The sequence below is a fragment of the Acomys minous genome (assembly GCF_964271855.1).
Source record: "Acomys minous genome assembly, chromosome: 4".
In the NCBI taxonomy this organism is placed as follows: Eukaryota; Metazoa; Chordata; class Mammalia; order Rodentia; family Muridae; genus Acomys; species Acomys minous.
In genome coordinates this window covers 40138990-40162609 of record NC_140486.1, presented here as the reverse complement: position 1 = coordinate 40162609, position 23620 = coordinate 40138990, and the positions used below count along the sequence as shown (strand labels likewise).

General features: G+C 43.4%; 1 protein-coding gene across 2 annotated transcripts in view; it reads right to left on the bottom strand.

Moving 5' to 3' along the window:
* CCDC112 (coiled-coil domain containing 112) overlaps positions 1–22298 on the bottom strand; it is a 28068-nt gene extending 5770 nt beyond the window's left edge. The window contains exons 1-6 of one of the 2 annotated variants that reach the window (XM_084779961.1): positions 22070–22298; positions 12689–12813; positions 10065–10186; positions 6024–6113; positions 3501–3576; positions 2737–3127 (exon numbers count right to left, since the gene is read on the bottom strand). In XM_084779961.1, coding sequence (XP_084636087.1) covers positions 2737–3127; positions 3501–3576; positions 6024–6113; positions 10065–10186; positions 12689–12813; positions 22070–22186 — 921 coding nt within the window. In that variant the 5' untranslated portion in view covers positions 22187–22298. The remainder of the gene's footprint in view (positions 1–2736; positions 3128–3500; positions 3577–6023; positions 6114–10064; positions 10187–12688; positions 12814–22069) is intronic. The other variant, XM_084779962.1, reaches the window with a different exon arrangement.
* Between the last annotated feature and the right edge of the window lie 1322 nt (positions 22299–23620).

Sequence of the window (23620 nt, the reverse complement as noted above, 5' to 3'; positions counted from 1 at the left end):
GAGCCTGTGAGCCTTGAAGCCACATTATTTGGGACCAAATTCTGGCTTTCCCGTTGACTGGGTGTGCGTCTGGATGAGTCACTAGTGTGTCCTCTGCTCAGCTACTGTGGCAAATGGCCCCCAGAGACCCGTAGTTTTGAATACTCAGTCCCCAGTGTGTGGAACTGTTTAGGAAGGATTGAAGGGTGCAGACTTGTTGAAGAATGTTCTAGGCTGTTGTTTCAAATGCAAACACCATTCCTTGTTAGTTCTCCTTTCTCTGCCTCGTGGTTATGGAACAAGGTGTAAGCTCTCAACTACTGCTCCAGGACCACGCCTTCCTGTCTCCTCCCATGCTCCCTGTCAGGATAGTCATGAAGTCTAACCACCTAGAACGTAAGACCCAAGTCAAATAAATGCCTTCTTTTATGAAACTGCCTTGGTCATGGTGTTTTGACACGGCTACAGAAAAGTAACTAAGACATCCATAGAATGTTAGGAAGTAATCCTTACACAGAATTATTGTGACAATTAAATGAGTTACTGCTAGGTACATGATGTTTCATAATTGCAGGGGGAAAAGAGTTTTTAAAAGTTCCATCTCCATCTTCCTGCTCAGGAAGCCTTTCCTTACAGTGTATCATTGATTCAATAAACCCTACATCGTGAGATAATATGAAAAGCAAAGCTGTAGGCTCCACAGATAATTAACCATACCAAATACCAACTAGACCGTGCTATATGATAGTCCTCAAATGTATCCAGGATTTGTGACAGAATGTACTTCTTCCTTCACTGAGACAAAAAATATCTATGAAAAAGTCAAGTAAAATGAAAAGCACACTTACTGGGCAACTGACTATGACACAGTCACTGTTTCATGATAGAGTGGTCACGGTTTACAGACTGGCATCAAGCCCATGGATCAGCTTTGAGTGGCACAGTTCTGGGTGAGGCATGGCATGGGCACACCACAGGGCACTTATTTGGGTTTGAAAAGAAGAAGGTCGCCTTTCACCTAGGAATATTTTGTCAGCTGGGGAATGGACGGGGAAAGGAGATGCACATAAAAGAGAAGGTATTCAAGGGCACTCAGAGCACGTCTGGAGATGGCCAGGTGTCCTCATGTATGCAAAACACAAGCTGTACTAAAGAATTGGGTGTAGAAATGGTAAATTCCTTACTCAACATCTTAAACTCAGGATATTTAACACTCAGTCCTTGTGTTTCCCCCATTTCCCTCTAACATGCAAACTACTCCTGTTCACACTGCCTTCCACCTCACAGCTATCCAACAGCGGGAAACAGTGCTCTGGTCTAAGAGGAATATGGAACTGGGGAGGCTTGCTTCTGCTATAAGGAGCACTGCGTCTGCTCCGTCTGTTATAAGGAGCACTGCGTCTGCTCCTTCTGCTATAAGGAACACTGTGTCTGCTCCTTCTTGACACAGGGTATTTCACTAAGCTGGGAAGCCATCTAGACAACTGGCTAACAAACTGGTTGTTGGGCCTAGGGTTCCAGTAGGGTTGGGGGCTGGGGCCTGCTAAGTTCTAACAGCCCCCAGGCAATGCTGACTCTGTGTTGGGGATCACTGTTCTAAGCAGTGCTAGAAGAAAAGTCTGCATATATCTTAGTAGCTTATGATTTTGAGTCTTTAAAAGTTATTTATATGCTAAGAAATTTCATAAGACTCCCAAAGTCAGTCTTCTTATTTTAGATGGGGTAAGCCGGTGACAGCGACAGCACAAAGACCCATGGCTTTCTCTAAACTTCAGATTACACATGAGATCATTTTTTTTTTTTTTTAATGTTTTTCAGGTATATCACTTGCAGAAAGGCATTTATTCTTGCTAAACCAAACAAGTTAAAGTTCACCTTAGCTGCCCTCAAACAACAGTGGCAAGCACACATGAACTACCACAAACAGCTCAGACTTTTCAGCAGGTGACCCATGTCTTTAGATGTAAATTAAAAGGTTCTCAACTAAGGGTGATTTTGTTCCCTGGGCAAATGTGACACTGTCTAGAGATACGTCTGCTGATTACAATGAAGGGAACATTGCAAGGACCCAGTGATGGGGCCCAGGGGCAGCACTGGCCATCCTACCATGGACAGGATGGCCACCACAGTGTAGTTACTCAGCACCACATGCTGACAGAGGCTGACAAATCCTGGCCTAAGTCAACGCCAGGCTGATATGGATTCAAATACGAACCTTTTGGGATATTTGCTACAATCCCCTTAGGGTAGCTAATTTTTTGGCATTTGAAACAGGGTGTAATCCCTGGCTGTCCTGGACTCACTTCATGGACCAGGCTGGCCTCAAACTCATAGACATCTGCCTGCTTCTGCCTCTCCCAGTGCTGGGATTGAAGACGGGAGCCACTATGCCTAGCTAGAAACTTTAAAGAATCTATTCCCCATAGAAACTATTGTGGCCTTTGCTAAGATGACCTTTTCCTGCTGTCTATAGCTGCTCTGAATCAACCATCGCCTGGGCATATAGAGACAGAGTCTTAGGTACACTGTGTACGTTCTACACTGTGTGGAAGAAATGTTTGGTCTTGGGAAATCCAACTGAAGTGGTACCATTGGGTAAGAATTCCCTAGCTTTTCAACATCTCGGCTCCAATTGGCTGTAAGAGACGGTGGACTGACTTTATACTGCTCATGGAAAGCTAATGATACAGTTAAGAGTTTTGCACGCCCAGAAAACAGACACACACGATGCACAACAGCTGTTGAAATTACTATTACCTCCTTTTTTTTTTCTTCTAGAGCCAGAAATTTTTGATACCACTTCTCGTGTTGCTGAACTTCATCGGGGGTTCTTCCTGGAAGGTGTTCGACGACCTCCTTCATAAATGCTGGCTTCCCCTTATGTTTGTTCCTCACTTTCAGGAAGTTCTGATGGTCAAAGTCATCCCAGCCCCCCTGTCGCCCTCCTGTTTGCTGAAGGAATTTTTCAAATTCTACCACTTCTTCTGGAAGAGTACTTGGTGTCACTCTATCTATGGGAACTTTGCTTGAGATCGCTCTGAAAGCTTTCTCTGTTTCTGAATTACCCAAAGCCCATGAGTCAATTTTCCTGGAGATGGCACTCAACTCATTATTCGTTGTTTTTTCTTCTTGAATAAGCTCTTCATATCTAAAATTAAGAAAAATATGGTTTGGATAGCATAATGACCAATCCATATTAACTCTTCACTTTCCTGAAAATTTAATTATCCCTGACTATTCCATCTCCTCTGTCTGTATTTCAAATATTCGTATTCACATCTAGGCCTTAAAAGCAACATGTTTCCTCAAACATAAACAATCTTGAAAATTTTATTTGTGATCTTCTGGTGTCCAAGATAAATGAAATTTTACTTTCAGCATGAAAGGCCATTTAGACTGTAGGATAGAGGCAGCGTTATGCTGCTTTTGTATAAGACTCAGTATATTTGCAGCAACAACCTAAGGGCGAATTATTGGAAAATCAAGGTCAAAATGTCAGGTGCAATGAATTTAAAACATACATTAGTCTCTGTTCTTCTTTAAAGGTATTGATTGCATTTTCAATTTCTTCCATCATTTCTCTGAGCTTTTCAACAACTGTAAAAAAAAGTCATATTTCAATATAGCTGAGTTAGTAATAGAGAATAATAAATATAGACTGCCCCTAATTTAAACACCATTCTTAACCTAAGCAATTAAGAAAAATGCTCACAAGTATATTTTGTGACTATCATTTCTTTCTGATTAAAGGTATTTTCCTACATACCCATATTATTAAATCCTATAATCAATATAACTTTTGTAAAAAATTATTTCATACTCCACATACTACCGCTTGATTTACTATTTTTTAAAGATTTATTTATTTATTATTATTATATACAGTGCTCTGCCTGCATGTACACCTACAGGCCTAGAAGAGGTCACCAGATCACATTATGGATAGTTGTGAGCCACCATGTGGTTGTTGGGAGCTGAACTCAGGACCTCTGGAAGGGCAGTCAGTGCTCTTAACCTCTGAGCCATCGCTCCAACTCTTGATTTGCAATTTTTATTCAAGAAAATGTTTTGGTTAAAAAATGTGGATAGTGTCGGGCGTGGTGGTGCACGTCTTTAATCCTAGCACTCAGGAGGCAGAGACAGGTGGATGGCTGTGAGCTCAAGGCTAGCCTGGTCTACAAAGTGAGTCCAGGAGAGCCAAGACTACACACAGAGAAACCCTGTCTCAAAAACAAAAACAAAAATCAACAACAAAAAAAGTGGACAGTCAGGCATAGTGATGCACACCTTTAATCTCAGCACTTGGGATGTGGAGGCACATGAATATCTGAGTTGGAAGACAGCCAGAGCTACATAATGAGGCCAACAACAACAACAACAACAACAACAAAACAAACAAAAACAAAAACAAACAAAAACAAAAAAACAAACCAACAAAAAAGTTATACTTAGCCTAATATGTAAGTATATATACTACTACCTCACATTTTCTATGGCTACATATGGCATTTCATTGTTTAAAACCATCTTGATTCATTTACTTTTCCTGTTGATGAACCTTTAAATAAGCACAATGGAGCACTAAAAATCCTTGCACATCTATTTTTAACATGTCCAAGTAAGTATTTTTATAAGATAACCAATAAAATTTGAAGTGCTGACTATGGAGAGTCCACCTAGCTAGACTTGTCCCTGTGCTCCACCACTCATCCTCACGGCCTTCCTCCAAGGACTCCCAGTCATTTCCAAAGTAAGTCAAGAACCTGTCACCAATTTCACTGACTACTTTGTGACTATTAATAAGCATCGACATTTATTTCACCTGAGTTTTTTATTCCTTTTGATACACTGTGTGCCTTATAACCTTTGTCCATTTTCCTATCACTGTCAACTCTGTTGCTCTAATTTGTAGGCATTCTATATATCTTATGAATTATTAAACTACATCCGTAGATATACTTTTCTAATTCGTCTTTCAACAGTGTTTATAGGTTTAAGTGTTTTTGTTTATTATGTATACAGTGTTCTGGCTGTATGTACACTTGCATGCCAGAAGAGGGCACCAGAACTCATTATAGATAGATGGCTGTGAGCCACCATGTGGTTACTGGGAATTGAACTCAGGACCTCTGGAAGAGCAGTCAATGCTCTTAAGCTCTGAGCCATCCTTCCAGCCCTGGTTTAACTGTATTTAAACTAATCAATTATGGCCATCTTTTCTTTGGATTTTTGTTCTTTTCTTGTTACACATCAGAATTCTATCAGAAAATTGACACACGTTCTCTTTAGTTTGTTTAATGTAATGAATACTCTCCATTCTTTTCTCATTTGCCAGTTTTAGAGCTTGCCTTGCTCCGAGCACTGAACACAGCATATTCTAGAGCACTGGTCCCCTCCACCCTGCCCCCAGCGCTAGGAGAAGGTCTAGGACCCAGTGCACAGCTAAAGACAAACAAGCTCAGAGAAATCTGATAATCTGCTTAGAATGTCCTAATTAATGAATGGCAGATCAAGGCTTTATCCAGAACATTTTGGGCCCACAGATTTTGAGCATTGTTCTTTGAGACTTCAGGAATGAATTTTGAAACAGGAAGTAGAGACGTCACTTTTTCCTTCCTCCCCCAGACTACCATTCATCCCAGTAGAGTCAAACCATTTCTTATGTGTTTTAAATACTTCTGAAAGGTAATTTCTTTCAAAAGGCAAATGACAGGATAAGCACTGGGCTAGGAATTGGGAAACCAGCCTTTTTCTTAGTCGGCTAAATCTGAACCTTCCTGGGCTATGGTGTTTCCACCTGACAGTGTCTCTTCTGCCTACTTTACAATGGTTAGGGACCGAACGGCAGTTCAAAGAATGCAAGTGCTACATACGCTCTTAATACAATACTTCTCTACTCTGCTCTTATCATCAGTCCCTAGCAAGGTAGGGCAGGGTGCACTCACCCTACGGACAGGAGAGGACATCTACTAGACAAGCGTACATTTTTCTAGTGCGCTAACAGAAAGAGCACCTACAAGACTCTTGTAGTGAGCTCTGCTTACAGTCAGGTGTGGGCTTCACATCTCTCAGCTGCTGCTGAAGCCTCTTCACATTGTTATGTATCTTGGCCAATTGCTGCTGGATTTTTGCTCCTGTAAGGGAAAGTCCGTACTTTAATTCTGAGATGAGTGGGGCTACAGTTAAGTTTCTACAGGTAAACTCCATACTGTTCCTTAGTTGAAAGACAGCCAAGAATGAGTTAACAGTGCCATTTCTGTCAGAACCATCTGAACACTGGGTGGTTGCTCTACCTAGACCATTTCCGTCCCCAGTATTTGAAAGGAGTGCTGGTTCTGCTTTACTGGAAGCCTGAGCCATGGAGATACACCCTTTTTCCTTCTGTGGAGACTGAGTTACTAACTATTGTTTTAAAAGCATGACAAGCAACTGAAGCTTAACTCATTGTATTCTTTAAATGCATCTTTCTTTTTAATGTCTTAATTTCTGGAAACAGAAACTGCCTTTAACCTTATTTTGGAAATATTAAAACTGTCTAACCAATATTAATCCCTCTCCCTCCCTCGTGCATGCATGTGTGAGCGTGTGCATGAGTGAGTGTGTGTGTGTGTGTGTGTGTGTGTGAGCATGTGTGTGTGAACATACACGCATGTATGCTGAATGTGATTTTATCTGTGTGGACATGTGAGTGGAGGCCAGGGGACAATGTCAGATGTCTTACTCCGCTGTTCTCTAACTTACTAACTTTTTAATAAGAGGGTAGACCTACATCATTTTTTCAAAAAACTGTAGTATATTTATTATATGTGTGTTACATGTTACACTGCATATATAGAGGTCAAAGGACGACTTCGGGGAGTTAGTGCCGTCCTCCCACCATGTGGGTCACAGATATCAAACTCCAGTCATAAGTTAAGCACCTCACTCTGCCAAGCCATCTTGCTGGGCCTCCAGCTGGCACTTTTCGAGGCAAGGTCTCTCGGTGAACCTGAAGCTCATCAATTGGGCCAACTCGGCTCGGCAGTGAGTTCTGGAATCTGCCTGTCTCCACTCGCACAGCACTGAAGTTACAGGGATCTGCCATCACACCTGATTTTTACATAAATACTAGGGATCTGAATTTGGGTCTCAGACTTTCTCCTCAGTCTGTAACTAGTATTGACTCTGTGGAGACTGACAAACTTCTCACCGAGTACTGGCTTCACATAAGCACACGGTCGTTCATATGTACGTGTGGTATCTACTGGTTTCTATATCATAGGTTGCAAGAATAACCAGAGAACCACCCAGAAGTAAAATGGTAGGTCCATATTGAAAAGTATAAGAACAAAATCATGACCTGGGACAATTTCAGATGACGCAGGACCAGAAAGGCCGGCTTACTCCTCCCTCGTGTGCTGAAGTAGCCGTGCTGGGATACTTTACATTAGGAGGCCTATGGCATAAACGCTTACACTCATGCGTATCAACTAGTGTGTCTACCCTCCTTTTTTTGTTGTTTTGTTTTTACAACTTGTCACATGCTTAAAACAACAAAGCCTTCATTATAAGAATACTTAAAGGCAACTTTTTCCAGGGCTGGGAATCAAGCCCAGGTTTTCTTGTACATATAAGGCAAGTACTAAAACCCTGAGGGTTTTTTTTTGTTTTGTTTTTTTGGTTTTTTTGTTGTTGTTGTTGTTTTTGCCTCTTTACGTTTATCAGTAGGGACCAAATTTATCAAAAGAAATAGCTATTTACTTCTTCAGAGCTGTGATCCATGGAGAAAAGTGTGCCTATTTCACAGAGACTGTGACGGTTTGAATGAAAATGCACCCCCATAGGCTCAAAGGGGTACTACTATTAGGACATGTGGCCTTTTGGAGTAGGTGTTGGAGGAAGTGTGTCACTTCGGGTGGGCTCTGAGGTTTCAGAAGCTAGTGTCTCTCTCTTTCTGCTGCCTCCAAATCCAGATGTGGAACTCTCAGCTCCCTCTCCAGCACCACATCTGCCTGCACACCAACATGCTTCCACCACGGTGACAATGGACTAAACCTCTGACATGTATGTAAGCCAGCCCCAATTCAATATTTTCCTTAATAACAGTTCCTGTGGGCATGGTGTCTCTTCACGGCTATAGATACCCTAAGACAAAGACCATGTGTTCCCTCCTTTCTTACACAAGCACAGAGTATCAAAAAGGAACGACAAAATGGAAGAACAAAATGTAGTAAAGAAAATTAGAGTTGTACTGAAAAGGGAGTTGGATGCGGTGCTATATGCCCACAATGGGAAAGTGCCTACTCATGAGTGTGAGGTCACGACCCTGGCAATACTGAGTGCTCACAGTCAGTCTCAGAGGAAAAAAAAGAAAGGGCAAAACAAGTCACCTAAAAATAAACACATGTGGATCCTCTGTTTGCGGATATAAGCGAGAGAAGAAAGATTACCCTGCCAGTGTCTGCAAAAGCAAAAGGAGCAGGAGTTGTCACCATCTAGATTTCTCTATGAACTCAAGCACGGAGACTCCACAGGTGGAATTTTCATTACACCCGAGTCTCATGCCAGCAGATGAGGGAGAGGGAGTCTTGCTTCTCCATGACTTTCTTAAATGGTATGAGCTTATATTTAGAAGGGGAAATTATTAGAAACTTCTCTTAACTGGTGATTGTTGTCCTCTGCTCCTCCAAACTCCTGAGGAGCTGTCTTGGGGAGCTGCTCCGCAGCCTGGGAGATGGGACAAAGGGGATGGACAGGGGTGGGGATTCGGCGTCCTAGGCCGAGGGACTATATATATGGAGCGCTGCGGCAACTTTCCTAGAGGGAGTGCAGGGTTTTACCCAAATTCACGCACTCTCACTCTCAGGCAGAGAATCTAGGTTCTCATGTGTCTCTCTGCAGGAAGAGACCGCCACCACGTCTCTCAGGCAGGGAAGGAAGCCCACGCTTGGAGAGTGCAGAAAGCAGCAGCTGGGCCAAAAAAGAGGCAGCCGGGAAAGCCAGGAGCTAAACTGTACTGTGTATCCTAAGGCTCGCACATTTGGTGTAGAGGGGAACCTGAGCCAAAAGGCCAAAGGATTTGGGAGCAAACAGCAGGGCGAGAAAGAAGGGCAGGCCCCAGAAGGCCCCAGAGGGAAGGAGCGTAGGGAGTGACCCCCTCTCTAGAACCTGGGGGTCTTTAAGCTTCTGTTTATAGTAAATATCCTGAGAGCCTTATCTCTGGAAAATCAATCTCTTGGTAGTCTGGAGGTGGCTTTGGAGGTTTTTTGTTTTTTGTTTTTAAATCAAAGCAGGACCAGGTCAGTGACACCTCTCACCAGATGGGATTTAGGGGCCTGCTGAGATCAAAAGGGGGGGCCCTGTTTCCTGAGCACATTAGACCAGCTTTCCAGAGGGAGGTGGACTTTGACCTCCTCCAGCAATGCCCCACAGGTGCTAAGACAGCATCATAAGCAGTTTAATCTCTACCTAGCAAAGCAGTATGTTGTAAAGCTTAGTGACAGCCACAGTGGTTTCTGTAGCAAGGCTTGTGAATTGCAACATACAGAATCTAATTCTACAAGGTATTCTCACACTCTATGACAATGATTAATCTGCATAACAAACAACAGAACATATTTACTGCATAACCTGTACGTCATTTCTTGTATTTCACCTCAGTATGAAATGAACAGAACAGTTCTCCTGAGGTGGAAATTGTAGGCTTCAGAACACAGAAAAGGAAAACAGACTTGGGCACAGCCCAGCGTTATTGCTTTGCACAAACAGTGGTGTAGGCTCTGACTCCACTGACATTTATTTACTGGGTCTAGCGCTCAGTCAACAATGCCAGAGTGAGGAGCTACTATCAGACAGCACAGGAAATGAAGTATTTTTATTTTTCAAATATTAATAGCATTTGCTGGTTTATCAACTCGAGAAATATGGAAGAAATAGACTTAGAAAACAATCGAGTTTAAATGACTAAACAGTAACTCAGAAATAAAGTAAATCCATGTCCTTGACAGACTTATATCCGGCTGTGCATCTCCATAAGGCTACCACACAGGGCAGCAGTACACTCCAGATCACTCGGCAGTTTGTAAACCATCACGAACCCAACTTACTTTCAGTCTTCCTGCTGTTTATCAGTTTATTTTCCAATTCTTCCAGCATACTGTGCTCTGCTCTGAAGTCACTTCTTTGGTTGTAGAAATGACTGTGTTTATCTTTTTCTATGACAATAACTCTATAAGAAAAGAAACAAGTGGCATAAATATGGTTTAACTATATTTTAATTGTTTAATATGTGAAGACACTCAAAATAACTAGTTCTTTATGTTCAATTCACTTAAAAAGTAACAGTGTAATTATTTAGACTAATAAAGGTAAGGGGTCAAAATATTACCTAAAGTACAGGTTACTAGTTACGTCCATTTTCAACCAACTATAATTTGAACTGTTACATATTTTCTTTGAAAATACAGAAGCAAGCTGGGTGGTGGTGTTATCACAGGCCTTTAATCCCAGCACTTGGGAGGCAGAAGCAGACAGATCTCTGGGTTCAAGGCCAGCCTCGTCTACCGAGTAAATCCAAGACCCATGACTGGCTACATCATAGGCCTTACAGGAGAACCGAATGCTATTACTCTGCTAAATAGACATAGTATTAAGCTGCCCTGCCAAGTTCTTACCTTCATCCCCATAGGTCTATCTCCCAACTCTTATCAGAGACACCTTTTTTGCAATAGAAAGAAATGGATACAGAGATCCTCAAGTGACCAACATACAGAGATTAGCAGACTGTGGAGTGCTTGGGTGTCCATGGGACAACAGTTTACAACTCTTTTCCCCTAGGCTTAGGGATTACCGGGGAAGACCAGGGGAAAGATTATAAGAGTTGTAAGTAGAAGGTGTCTTCAGTGAAACGCTATTTGCGGGACATGACATGGATGTTGCTCACATGAGCTCACAGCAGCTTTAAGCACTCACATGAGACTTGCATAAGATCAAGCTACTTGTAGGTTTCTAGGACCCTCTGGGTCCTTCTATTTCCCCATCTCCTATATTTCTCTTACCTAAAGGCTCAGTAGGATGTCCTCACATCTATCCCAATCTCCTGGTAAGTGAAGACTTTCATGGGACGTGCCTTTTGGGCTAGTGCCCAATTATAAGTGAGTATATACCATGTGAGTCTTTCTGCTTCTGGGTTAACTCACTCATTATGATCATTTCTAGTCCCATCCATTTGTCCACAAATTTTGGGATTTCCTTGTTTTTAATAGCTGAGTAGTATTCCATAGTGTAAATGTATCATAGTTTCTTTATACATTCTTCAACTGAAGGACATTTAGGCTGTTTGCAGGCTCTGGCTATTATGAATAAGGTTGCTATGAACATGGCTAAGTATATGTCCTTGTTGTGTGATGGAGCATTTTCTGGGTATATTCCAAGGAGTGGAATAGCTGGGTCTTGAAGAAGCCCTATTCCCAGTTTTCTGAGAAAGCGCCAGATAGATTTCCAAAGTCATTGTACAAGTTTGCATTCTCACCAGCAATGAAGGAGTGTTCCTTTTTCTCCACATCCTCACCAGCATGTGGTGTCACTTGAATTTTTGATCTTAGCCATTCTAATGGGTGTAAGATGGAATCGAACATTGTGATGGGTGGATCGGAGCCCAGTAGGTCTGCTCAAACTATTGCACTAACCAAGGACAATACAATAGTAATCATTGAACCCCTACTCTGATCTAGCTAATGGAAAGGACATTCTCCACAGTTATGTAGAGAGCAAGGTGACTTTGACATGAACTCTGGTGCTCCATATTTGACCACCTCCCCTTAGTGGGTAGGCCTGGTGGCACTCAAAGAGAGAATAAGCAGGCTACCAAGATGAGACTTGATATCCTATGACCATATAGTAGGGGAGGAGGTCCCCCTTGGTCATAGACCTAGGGGAGGGGAATAGGGTGAAAGTGGGAGAGAGGAATGGGAGGATACAAATGATGGGATAACAATTGAGTTGTAATCTGAATAAATTAATAAAATTTAAATTAAATTAAAAAAATAAGATCAAGCTAGCCAAAACCCCAGCATGTCATGAATGGTGTTCCACTTCTAGCTGAGAAGCTATCGGCAACTGGTGGCTCCTGGAGGAGGGAAACTGAGGTTTCTTCCAGGGTGTGGCTCCTGAAAGGTTACCTACCTGTGCTTCAACAGATGATCCTTACCCATGAGTACAGAGGCAGCAGTAAGTGAACTCAGTGGGTTGAAAAAACAGAGAGCAAGAAATCACATGTTGTAGAGAGGGAAAAGTGGTGAGGAGACAGGAGAAGAACGAAAGGGGAGGGACTGGCCCTACATCAATCATTTACCAATTTCATAACCTATGAGCATATACTTAAAATACTTATTCTCTATAACCCTCACTCAAAAAATATATATAAAGTACCTACCTCCAATTGTAGAATATATATATGAAATGTAAAGACATAATTGTTTTGTTTTCCTTAAAATACACTAATATAAAATGGTAAAAAAAAAAAACAAACTACTTCACTTAAAATTAATTTATATTAAATAGTCTATTTGCGCATTTCATACCTTCTTCCCTCCCTTTTCTTGTTATGTTTGTCAGGCTAGGGATTAGAAGGGGCTAGTGAGGTCAGGGGAAGGAGGAATTAAGTTAATTTTATATTCTTCATTGTAAAACAGCTGGCGATAGTATTTGAAGGCAATATTCTTATACTCACTGGTTCTTTAACTTTTCTGCTGTGCGTATGAATTCTGCTTTCTTCGTCCGACTAACTTTCTGCTTCCAGTTCTGAAGCTGAAAAGGACGAATTCCTTTCAGTGAGGCACTAAAGCCACCATCATTCTGTACAAAGGACAAGAAGCATCGGTGACAAAAGTGCCAAGAGCTGACTAGAGAAAGAAAGCATCGACAGTTTTCTGGAGTAATCGTGTAGTCAGTCTAGGTTAAAAAAAAAAAACATTTTCGGGGTAGGAGAGATTGCTCAGTAGTTACGCGCACTTAGTGTTCTTACAGAGGATCTGGGTTCAGTTCCCAGTGCCCAGGTGATCTCTTAGGACTGACTGTAGCTCCAATTCCAGTTCTGAAACCCTCATCTGGCCTCCGCAGAGACCAGACATGCTTATGGTGTACATACACACACACTTGTAGGCAAGTTATTTACATAAAATAAAACTATACTTTGTAGACAAAATACATTGTACCTTAAAAAGCTAAATTGAGCATGAAATATTGTGTCCAGGGACTGTTGACAAACTATGTAATTTACTCACAAGTCACTTATCATGCATAGATTGAACACTGTGATATGACGGGTACAACAGGAAATGATTCTCTACCAGCACGATCCAGGATATTAAAGTCACTTGAGGAAAAACAGATTTAGAGAGAAAAGAATAAACAATAAAAAGTAGGCAAACCGAAAAACAAGAAACCAGAAGGTGTGGTAAGTGCTAGTAAAGAAATATAGGGGCTGAGGTGGGGGTGCTTGTATTCTGTTAGATCACCCCCAAGGGTCTATTTGAGAGGCTCGTGTGAGAGGGAGATGGCCACTGTGCAATCAGAAGGGAAGGTGACCAGGTCAAGGCATCAGCTATGTGGATTCTGAGGACCAGAAAGACTGGCAAGAGCTTAGAAAGTGGAAAGGGAAGTATGTGCCAGACACACACATTTTAGAGCCAGTGGATCTTACTGAACAGTATAGCTGTATGTTGTTGAGTGCAAAGGAGGGCGTCAGTCAGCCAGGAAAGGGAGCTGACACACACATGGAGATATACACATGATGGGGTCTTGAAGAAAGAGTGAGAACAAGAAAGGGGGCCATCTTGAGAGGCCTGGAGCGGGTAAGCCAGGGGTGCCTCAACACTTCAGAGCAATCAACCGTCCCAGCATTCCCTCTGCGGTACAGCAAACCAATCTCCAAAGAAATCTAACTTTTTAACAACCTTTTAGGAGTGGCAGTCAGTTTCATATCACATGATTTACTTCAACCTTACCAGTTTCTAAATTTGTTTTTACCATTAATACATAAATGGTAAAATTATGTATATATCGAATAATTGTTTAAAAACAAATTGATGAATTATTATCAATAAATTTTTGATTTGGAGGCCCATTTTATATACCCATACACCCAAGTTCAAATAAAAATTTCTCACACAGGGACTAGAGAGAGGGCTTAGAAGTTAAGGGAACATGCTGCTCAGGCAGGGGGCCTACGTTTAATTCCCAGCACCCACTACGGAAGGCTCGTTTGTAACTTCTGCTTGAGGGGACCCTAGGCCTCTGGCCTCTGTGGACACGTGCACTCATGTGCATGCACGCACACCTCCACCCCACCCCCACATACTTAAAAATAAAATAAATCTTGAAAAAAAAATTCTCAGGTCAGTGGGGTTGATGAGTAGAAAATGCTTAGGAAATTCTGCCACACTTAGTTCTTTAAAAGAATGTGTCTGGCCTTGGGAACAATAGCTTGATAGGAAGTGTGCTGGGGGAGGCACAGTAAGAGGGTAGCGTAGTAGTACAGGCCAGGGGTGACAGTGTGACAAGTGCCTGGGCCATGAAAAGTAAAAGGCAATGTGTATCTGAAAGATATTTATGACCAAGAGGAGCTGCTGAGATACGAGGTGGGAAGGTGAGCAAGACTTTCTATTTCTGGGAGCAAAAACAAGGTTTGTTTGTTTTTTAATACTTTATTTATTTGTGTTGGTGTTTTGCCTGCATGTATGTCTGTGAGAGGGTGTTGCATCCTCTGGAACCGGAGTTGTAGTTACAGACAGTTGTGAGCTGCCATGTGGGTGCCAGGAATTGAACTCAGGACCTCTGGAGGAGTAGCGAGTGCTCTTAACCACTGAACCATCTCTCTGGCCCCCAAAAAACAAGGTTTTAAGACAAAAATTGCATACCATAAAACACTTTTTGTTAAGTGTGTCGACAACCCAGTGGTCTTCTAGATATTTACGAAGTCATGCAATACCACTACTGTTTGGCTCCAGAATATTTTCATTGTGTCAGAATAAACTCATTCCCATATGCAGGCTCTCCTTCATGATGCCGCCTCTCAGCTCCAGGCTTTCTACTGCTTTGGATCAATGGACATATAGAACATATAGTCTTTTGTGTACAGCCTCTGGCACTTGCTCCTGTCACCACATCTTGCCTTAGCACAAGTCCAGAATCAATGGTGCCAATGACAACGGACAACAAACTGACTCCATGAGCCGAATACCTCTTTCCTTCCTTATATTCTTGTCACAATGCCATGAAACCGACTTAACCAAACACTTCCTTTGTCTATATTATGACTTGATTCCGGAGTGTCTCACAGAAGCTCATGCTGTGAATCTTTGTCTCCTAGCTGGGCACATTTTCAGAAAGCCACCAAGCCTTTGGAGGTGGGACCAGGACAGCAGGAGTGAGTCACAAAGGACGGGCCTCCGAAGGCTATATACTTGCCTCTGGTTCCTGCCTCATTCTCTGGTCCTGACACACTGTGAACAGCCACCCCTACACACTCCTGCTGCCCCAAGCAGCAGCTCTCCCTCTCCTGTTTACAGATCGAACGCCCCTGGAGTCATCAGCCGGAATACACCTTTCCTCAGGTATTGTGGTGGCAACAACACAGAAATAGCTAAGGAAGAAAACTAGCACCAGAGAAATACAGTCGCTATATAACCTGCCCCCGGCCCCATGTAAAAGGAGCAAGTGCCTGGAGATCTGGGCTGTGGAAGTCCTAGAATGTTCTAAAGACAAAGTGTGAACGTGACGGGAGCTTGGAAAAACAGATGCCAGCAGAAATGACGACAGTGACGACTTACTCCACCTATCCCGGCAGCAGCAAAGATGTCTAAAGAGCCACTTGAGTCCTTCCCTTCAGCTATCAAGCTACTGAGAGCCTGATACTGAGGGCTAATGGACCCCAAGAATTTGGAATTTCCCGGGGAATCTCATGCTAGGAGGAGGAAAAGGCTGAAGACTGGTGCCAGCCACAGGAGAATCCTGTCTCCAGGAAAGAGATTTCACATGGTTCTGACGATGCGTCAGAGCACCTTGTAAGAGAGACTGTAGCATGGAGGAATGCTGCTTCCTGGCTTTCTCCAGACTTAGGTTCAGCTACCTTTCTTATACTTGCCTGGTGACAGAGGTGCCCACAGTGGCCTGGACCCTCCTTCATCAATTAGCAATCAAGAAAATGCTCCCACACACATGCCCATAGGCCAAGCTGATGAGAGCAATTCTGCAGATGAGCTTCCCTCTTCCTGGGTACGTCTAGGTTTGTATCAAACTGACAAAAAAGTATGACACCACTGTAGCCACAGTCCCGTGGTTATCTGGCTAATGCTTACCTAGCAGCAGTACCTGGCATCAAACACATGATGCTGTGTGCAGCCACAGAGAGTTACAGGGCCATGCGGGCTTCCAACAAGATTCTAGAGAAAAGCCTAGGAGGACAGGCAATATGGAGCAGAGTCATATTCCCTTCCAGTAGTCCAGGAGTGAGGAATGTATGAAGCTTTGAGGTTGAAGCCTAAGCTATAAGGAAGAGTCAAGGATGCTGTAGACTATAGAAATATGGCATATGTGCCAAAGAAAGCTAGATGCCAAGTAAAGGCGGCCCAAGAAAAAGGCCTCCATGGGGAGGTAGCTACCCAAACCCATGATGCCATGTGCCCTAGATGCTGGTGCCTGAGTCACAGGGTTTAGCTTTCAGTCTAGCTTTGATCCTACCCCTTACTTCATTCTCCCATTACTCCCTTTTGGAATGGGAATGTCTCTTCTGTGCCACTGGACTTCAACTTTTGCACAGTACTGAAATTCTCAAAGTCAGATTAAATGCGTTTGGCACCATGAGGCGGCCATGAGTCTTGAGGGCTAGGAGTGGAACGGTACAGTCTGAATCTGAAACAGCTCCAACAGCCTCATGTTCTCAATGTTTGTGCACTAATTGGTGATGCTATTTTGAAAGGCCGTGGAGCCTTCAGGAAGTGGGAAGTGGTGGAAGAGGGTCACTAGGGCAGGTATGTGAAGAAGATAGCCTGGCCTCTAGCTGCTACTTCACACATTGCCTCTTGGTCTTCTGCAATGAGAATGGTTTCCATCACGTTTTCATCATCATGAACTGAGCCGCTCAACAGTGTCATCGTCATCATCTTCTCTTCCTCTTCCTTCTGTAAAGTTTCCATTTCATGTACTTTGTAACCTCCCAAATTTGATTTGATCTTATTTCTCTCTGTGTGTATGTGTATCCTATTTAATGAATTACCGTTCGCACATTTTTTTTTTTTACTTCTTTTGGTATGATTCCCTGTTGCAGGATATTTGATCACACTGTAAATCCCAAGACTATATACTGGAAAAACCTGTTTCTAGTTGTGGTGTGGCTCAGCCCTAGTACACACCTTTAATCCAAGAGCTTTCTGTAAATGAGATTAAATAAAGTCAATCATAGGTCAAGAGGCAGAGCAAGCGACAGGTTGACAGGAAGTGAACACGGGGAAAAAACCATAGAGAGTGAGAGGACGTGCGGAGGATAGATGATAGAGATACGCACAGGAAGTAGAAAGGAAGGACATTCAGTTTGAAGAGTTTTAAAGACAGCGTAGGGAAGGAGAAGGGGCGTCTTCCTCCTGGGACATCAGTTGAGTAGGAAGGGCAGCTGGGTGCTTTCTGCCTCTCTGAGCTAGCAGGCTTTCACCTCGACATCTTGTTCTTGAGTCTTTATTGGGAAAATTGGACATCTGGGATTTTGTTTTAAAAGCAACAATTCCCTTTAGGTTGTTGAATATATTGAAAATAGATTGAAATGTCTTAAGTATTTTAATATTTAAAATAAATTAAACTATATTTAAAATAGATTAAGGCTGTGCATGGCAGTTTTTCTGTAGTCCCAGCTGCTCTGGAGGCCAAGGCAAGAGGATCTCTTAAACCCTTGAATTTCAGATCAGCTTGGGCAACACAGCAAGCGCCCATCTCAAAGTAAACACAAAAGCCCAATATAATTAATATAAAGTCTGTCTAGCACACCCAGTGTCTTGTCTTCCTCTTCACTGCTTTTCTCTTGCTAGGAGTGAACTGTGCTTCATCTCTCTACATCTCATTTCTTTTTGTTAAGAACTAAATGTAAAGACCCAGCATGGTGGCTCACGCCTTTAATCCCAGCACTCACTCGGGAGGCAGAGGCAGGCAGATCGATGTGAGTTCAAGGCCAATCCGGTCTTCAAAGCGAGTCCAGGACAGCCAAGGTTACACAGAGAAACCCTGTCTGGAAAATAAAAAACAAAAAACAAAAAACAAAACAACAACAACAACAAAAGAACTGAATGCAATATACTGTGGCAAAGACAAAAGACAAAAGTACGGCTTCTGGAATTTGTTTTGTTGTGTATGTTTAGTCAATTTATGAACTAATGTGGTAAAGTCTCTATCTTTGTTTCCTGTGGCACTATGAAGTCGGCTTGGCTAGCTTAGCTGTCAGCTACCAGTGACCATGGACTCTCCTGGACACTGAAGCAACGAGTTCCTCAGCCCTTTGGGGAGAGGAATACATAAGTACGCTGCTGCAGCACATGTTCAACACTCAAGCCAGCAGCGTACCGTCTTTTTTTTTTTTTTTAAAGATTTATTTATTATGTATACAGTGGTTTTGCCTGCATGTACACCTCCCCACCAGAAGAGGGCACCAGATCTCATTATAGATGGTCGTGAGCCACCATGTGGTTTCTGGGAATTGAACTCAGGACCTTTGGAAGAGCAGCCACTGGTCTTATCCTCTGAGCCATCTCTCCAGCCCCTACACTCCATCTTTTAAGCCAGCAGAGGACTCCAATCAGACAAAGATGAAGACTTCTCGGGTCTTTCTTCCTGCTTCCTATTGCTACTGTACAAACTAACCGCACATTAGTCTACCACATTTAGTGTCTGACAACACAAGTTTAATCCCTCACAGTTCTGCAAATCAGGTCTAAAATCCAAGTGTGACCCTAGAGAACACTGTACTAAGCGTAACACAGCAAACAGAGAGACAAATACCACATGACCTTACTATATGGAGATTCTTGAACAAAAGCTGACTTCATAGAAAAAGACAGTAGAAAGATGGTTACCAGGGACTGTATGGGGGAGGGTAGAGGAATGAGTGACTGCTGGTTAGGTGTACTGTCCTGCCTGTGGGTAGCGCCATTCTATGGGCAGGTGTCTGAGAACAAAGAAAAGGCAAGGAGCCAAATCCCAGCATTCATCTTTCTCAGCTCCTGACCATAGATGCAATGTGACCAGCTGCCTCATACTCCCACTGACATGTTTTCCCCTCCACAGGAAACTGTCGCCCCTCAAATCCTGAGCACCAACAAATCACTTCCTCAACTTGTCAAGTACTCTGTCACAGCAATGGCAGGTATCTGGGACATGGAGTCAGTTTCAAGCTTTGTACAATAAGTTGACTCTAGTCGGTAAAAACATGTATCAAATTTAAAAACAAGTTTCCAAATGTCTGACTATAAAAGAAAAGACAGAATGAACACAATTAGCTTTTATTCCATAATGCTACACTATATACATTTATCAAAGTGTCCCATTGAGCCACATAAGTACATAATTTTTTTCAATAAAATATTAATCTGAGGTGTTGGCAGGGCTGTGTCCACCCTAGAGCCTTCCAGGGAGAATCCTTCTCCTCAACGTTTGAGAGGTTGCCTTCATTTCCTGGCTCAGGAACACATGACTGTGTTTTCCTGCTTCTGTTATTGTATTCCCTACTGCTAACTCTGGTTCCCTTGCCCATCTTAACTGGGTCCACTCAGATAATCCCGGATAATTTTCCCATCTTAAGGTCTTTGAGCACAGCTGCCAAGTCTCTTTTATAATAGAAAATCATGTACTCAAAGGTGCTGGGCACTAGGCTATGCAGAGCCTTGAAAACCATTAGTCCGAATTACACACCTGGTCATCCACATAGACCCATACACGTGCATGACTTTTTATAGGAAATCAATTTTGAAGCTCATTTAAAAATCAGAAAATTTGGGCTGGAGAGATGGCTCAGAGGTTAAGGGCACTGACTGCTTTTCCCAGAGGTCCTGAGTTCAATTCCCAGCAACCACATGGTGGCTCACAACTATGTATAATGAGATCTGATGCCCTCTTCCGGCCCGCAGGTATACATTCAGGCAGAACACTGTGCACATAATAAATAAATAAATCTTAAAAAAAAAAAAACAGAGAATTCTGGAATGTATATTTTGTTTTTAATTTTTAAACATTTTTAAATTGGGGGGTGGTGTTGGGGAGCTACTGGGAGAAGTATGAAGGACAGACAACACATAAACGTGTCCAAAATATCACAACCTAGAACTTCAATGACTCTCACTTCTTCATACGTGTGTGGTTTATGTATTGGTATACATACATGTGCAGGTCAGTGGTTGATGTCAGGAGTCTTTCTTAATTTCTCTCCCTTTTATTGGTTTTATTTTTATTTATTTATTTATTTATTTATTTATTGGTAGAGTCTCTCACTGCGCAGAGCTTACTGATTAGGCCAGGCTGACTCCAACTCTCCATGGAGGACTAGGACTGCAGGTGTGTGTGTGCTGTAGCGCCCGGCACAGACTTGGGCCTCCAGAGTAACGCAGCTAGCACTTCACCAGCTGCGCCACTCCCAGGCCCTATTTTAACTTCACGTTCAGTCTCCTGACATTATTGAACAGATAACTCTCCAGGCAGGGACTGCCTTCCAGCCTTTTTACTAGGTGCTACAGCACCTTCTTCTAGTAGTTGGTAGCCCACCCTCCCCTTTGTGACAACCGAAGACCTCTCCAGGGATCGCTAAATGCTGTACAGTGAAGTACACCCACCCTGTAAAGGCAAATGCGACCTTTGCAAACCACTGAGGCAGAACCATGATACTGCAGGCCAACGGCAGCATCAGGAAGCTGGTTGGTAAGGTACAGCAGGGCGCAAAACATCGCAACGATGAGGTGGGGGAGTCATGCTGAACTACAGTACGGCAGAAGGTTTTCATGGAAAAAGACATTTAACATACACCACTGACATCAGACCATTTTCTTATTTTTGTTTTTCAAAAAAGAAAAGTTTCCATTTGTGCAACCTGTACTGGCCTCCAACTCTTGACAATGGCACCTCTCTCTCCTAGATGCTGGGGTTACAGGCATGCACCACAACGAATGGTCATCCATTATATATATGTGTATATATATATATATATATATATATATATATATATATATATATATATATATATATGTAGAATATATATATATTCTAATTTTAAAATGTATTCCATAGTTTCTCTTAATATACTTGGGAGTCATCGAGCAATATAGATACAGGGAAAATAAGGAGAACAAAGGATGTGTAAGAACATCTTCCCTAGATGGAATTTCCTTAACTTCACACTAGAAAGAACGTGGTATTCCCTTAGAAAAGGAAGGTGGAACCAGTCCTCAACTCACAGTAGCTTTCCCTCACGTCTGGACTGAACCACAAATACCTTAGCAAGTGCCTACTACCTCGAAGGCACTATCTTGGGCACACAGCAGGCGCAGTTCTTGGCACTAGGAATAAAACTGCCTAAAGCTTCCGAAAATGTCTACCCTCCTAGTACTTACATTTTCATGGAGGCAGAAACACAATTGCAAATCAGAAACAAAATATGCGATCTACCCTGTGGTATTAAGTGCTATGGGGGGAGGGAGGGAAACTGAAGCAGAAAAGGGGTCTGATTATCTGAAAAAAAGATTTCCAATCCACCCTGTAGAGACTGGGGTCCTTAGGACTCCCATCTTGGGAAAACACCTATCCGGTCCGTCCTTGTGTTCTAGCATCTATTCAATCAACAGATCCAATTCTTGGCGCTCGGACGCTCTCCAAGCCAGCTTGGGGCCCTGGGCACTGCAGACTTAATAATACTCATAACTCCCATCACCAGCTTCCATTTTTGAAGAAAGGGGATCCTCACTCTGCGCGAGGAAGCAGCGGTCGGGACATCCACTGAGGCCTGACCCAGCACAGCACGGCCATGACTCTAAGCCTCATCAAACACCAGCCCCGCCCGGAGCAGGGCCCGAGCCTCCGCCGTTACCTGTTGCGGCGACGGCGCCGCTCCCACGCCGGTCCCCGCGGCTGTGCCCGCCCCCGCCACCGCCCCGGCCACTGCCGTGGCCGCCGCCGCCACCACCACCGTTGTCAAGGCCGCCATGTTTCCTCGCTGAGACTCCCGCGCCCCTGCGCGGGATCAGCTCCCGTAGACGCTCTCCCACGCTTCCAGGCGGTTCCGAACCGCTGGACCACTGGGGCGGAGCGCGAAGCCGACCCCGCCCAGCCCAGCGGGGCGTGGCTGGGAGGGGCGTAGCTACACAGGACGGGCAGCTAGGGGGCGGGGCTTGCCGGGGCGTGGCTGCTGAGGACTCCGGTGGGAGCGCTGGGCAGGACAGAGTTAAAGGCGGGGCTCGGAATGGGCGGGACCAACGCCGGCTTGTGGCTTGGGGGAGGGGGGGGGATGATGGTGCTGGACCTGACTTGGGAGCAAGATGGACATGGGGTGGTGTGGCACAGCGTGATTCTGCTCAGTTTTGTATGTATATGAGCTTTGTTAGTGCTGGTATCTGTTCTGTTCGTTCACGCCCATAACTGCTGAGGAATGCATTGTCTTCCTTTAAATTGCATTCGTGTTATACCAACGTATGCACTTTTCATACGATAGAATTGTTTTCTATTTCTGTTTCACATGGTGGTGAAACTTAGTAAATGACAAAGCATGCGATTTCCCCGCAAAAGCGGGTATCAGAGCCATGAACGCCATAGCTGCTTTCATAGGACTGTATTCGCGGGATGAGAGATTCCTAAGACTCTGTGTGGGAAGTTGAGAAAAATAGGATCTTCCTCTCAGAAGCAACCAGTGGCAATGGAGCCATCTTCCATACGTACTTCTGCCTCTCCTTTAAATGAATATGCATTCCTCGTTCTAGCTCCTGCTGTAGGCCAGGAGCCGTTCTAGATCCGGGAACTCTTGGTTGAATTCCACATGCAAGATTTCTCCTCTCATGACTTCTAGGAAGGAATATAAGCAAGTAAACAAAACCTGTGTTTAACAGCAAGTACTCTGGCAGCCCCATTGTAGGTGCTTTGAATATGCATTGCCATTTAATTATCACAAATGACTAGGTTTAGCTATGTAGTGTGAGTATCATCTCCATTTCATGAATAAAATTAAGGAAGGCTGCACAGGAAGAGACTAAGATGCAAACCAAGGCCCTTGGCTCCAGATTATATACAGGAGGACATTAAACAGGCTGTCTAGTGAGACGCATCTGCATTTCCAAAGGTGGGGATTTAGCCTTCCTCTATATACCGAAGATTATTTTTAGTAAGATTTGATGAAATTTCTGGATCTGGTGCCTGGGTCTAGAACCCTCTATCTAGGCTGCTGTAGACAGGAGGGGAATGGGCTCGGGGAAAGACGAAAGTGACTGGTTTGGAGAGTCCATAGAAGGAGGGTGTATCAGTCCTAACAGCTGCTGCCTGGAAGTCTAGTGTCAAGACAGAGTAACGACGGTTGGGTTTGTCAAAAAGGAGGAGGCTGTGGCCATCTTGATAAGGGCAGATGAGTGAGAGCAAAGCCTGTGCCTGGGGG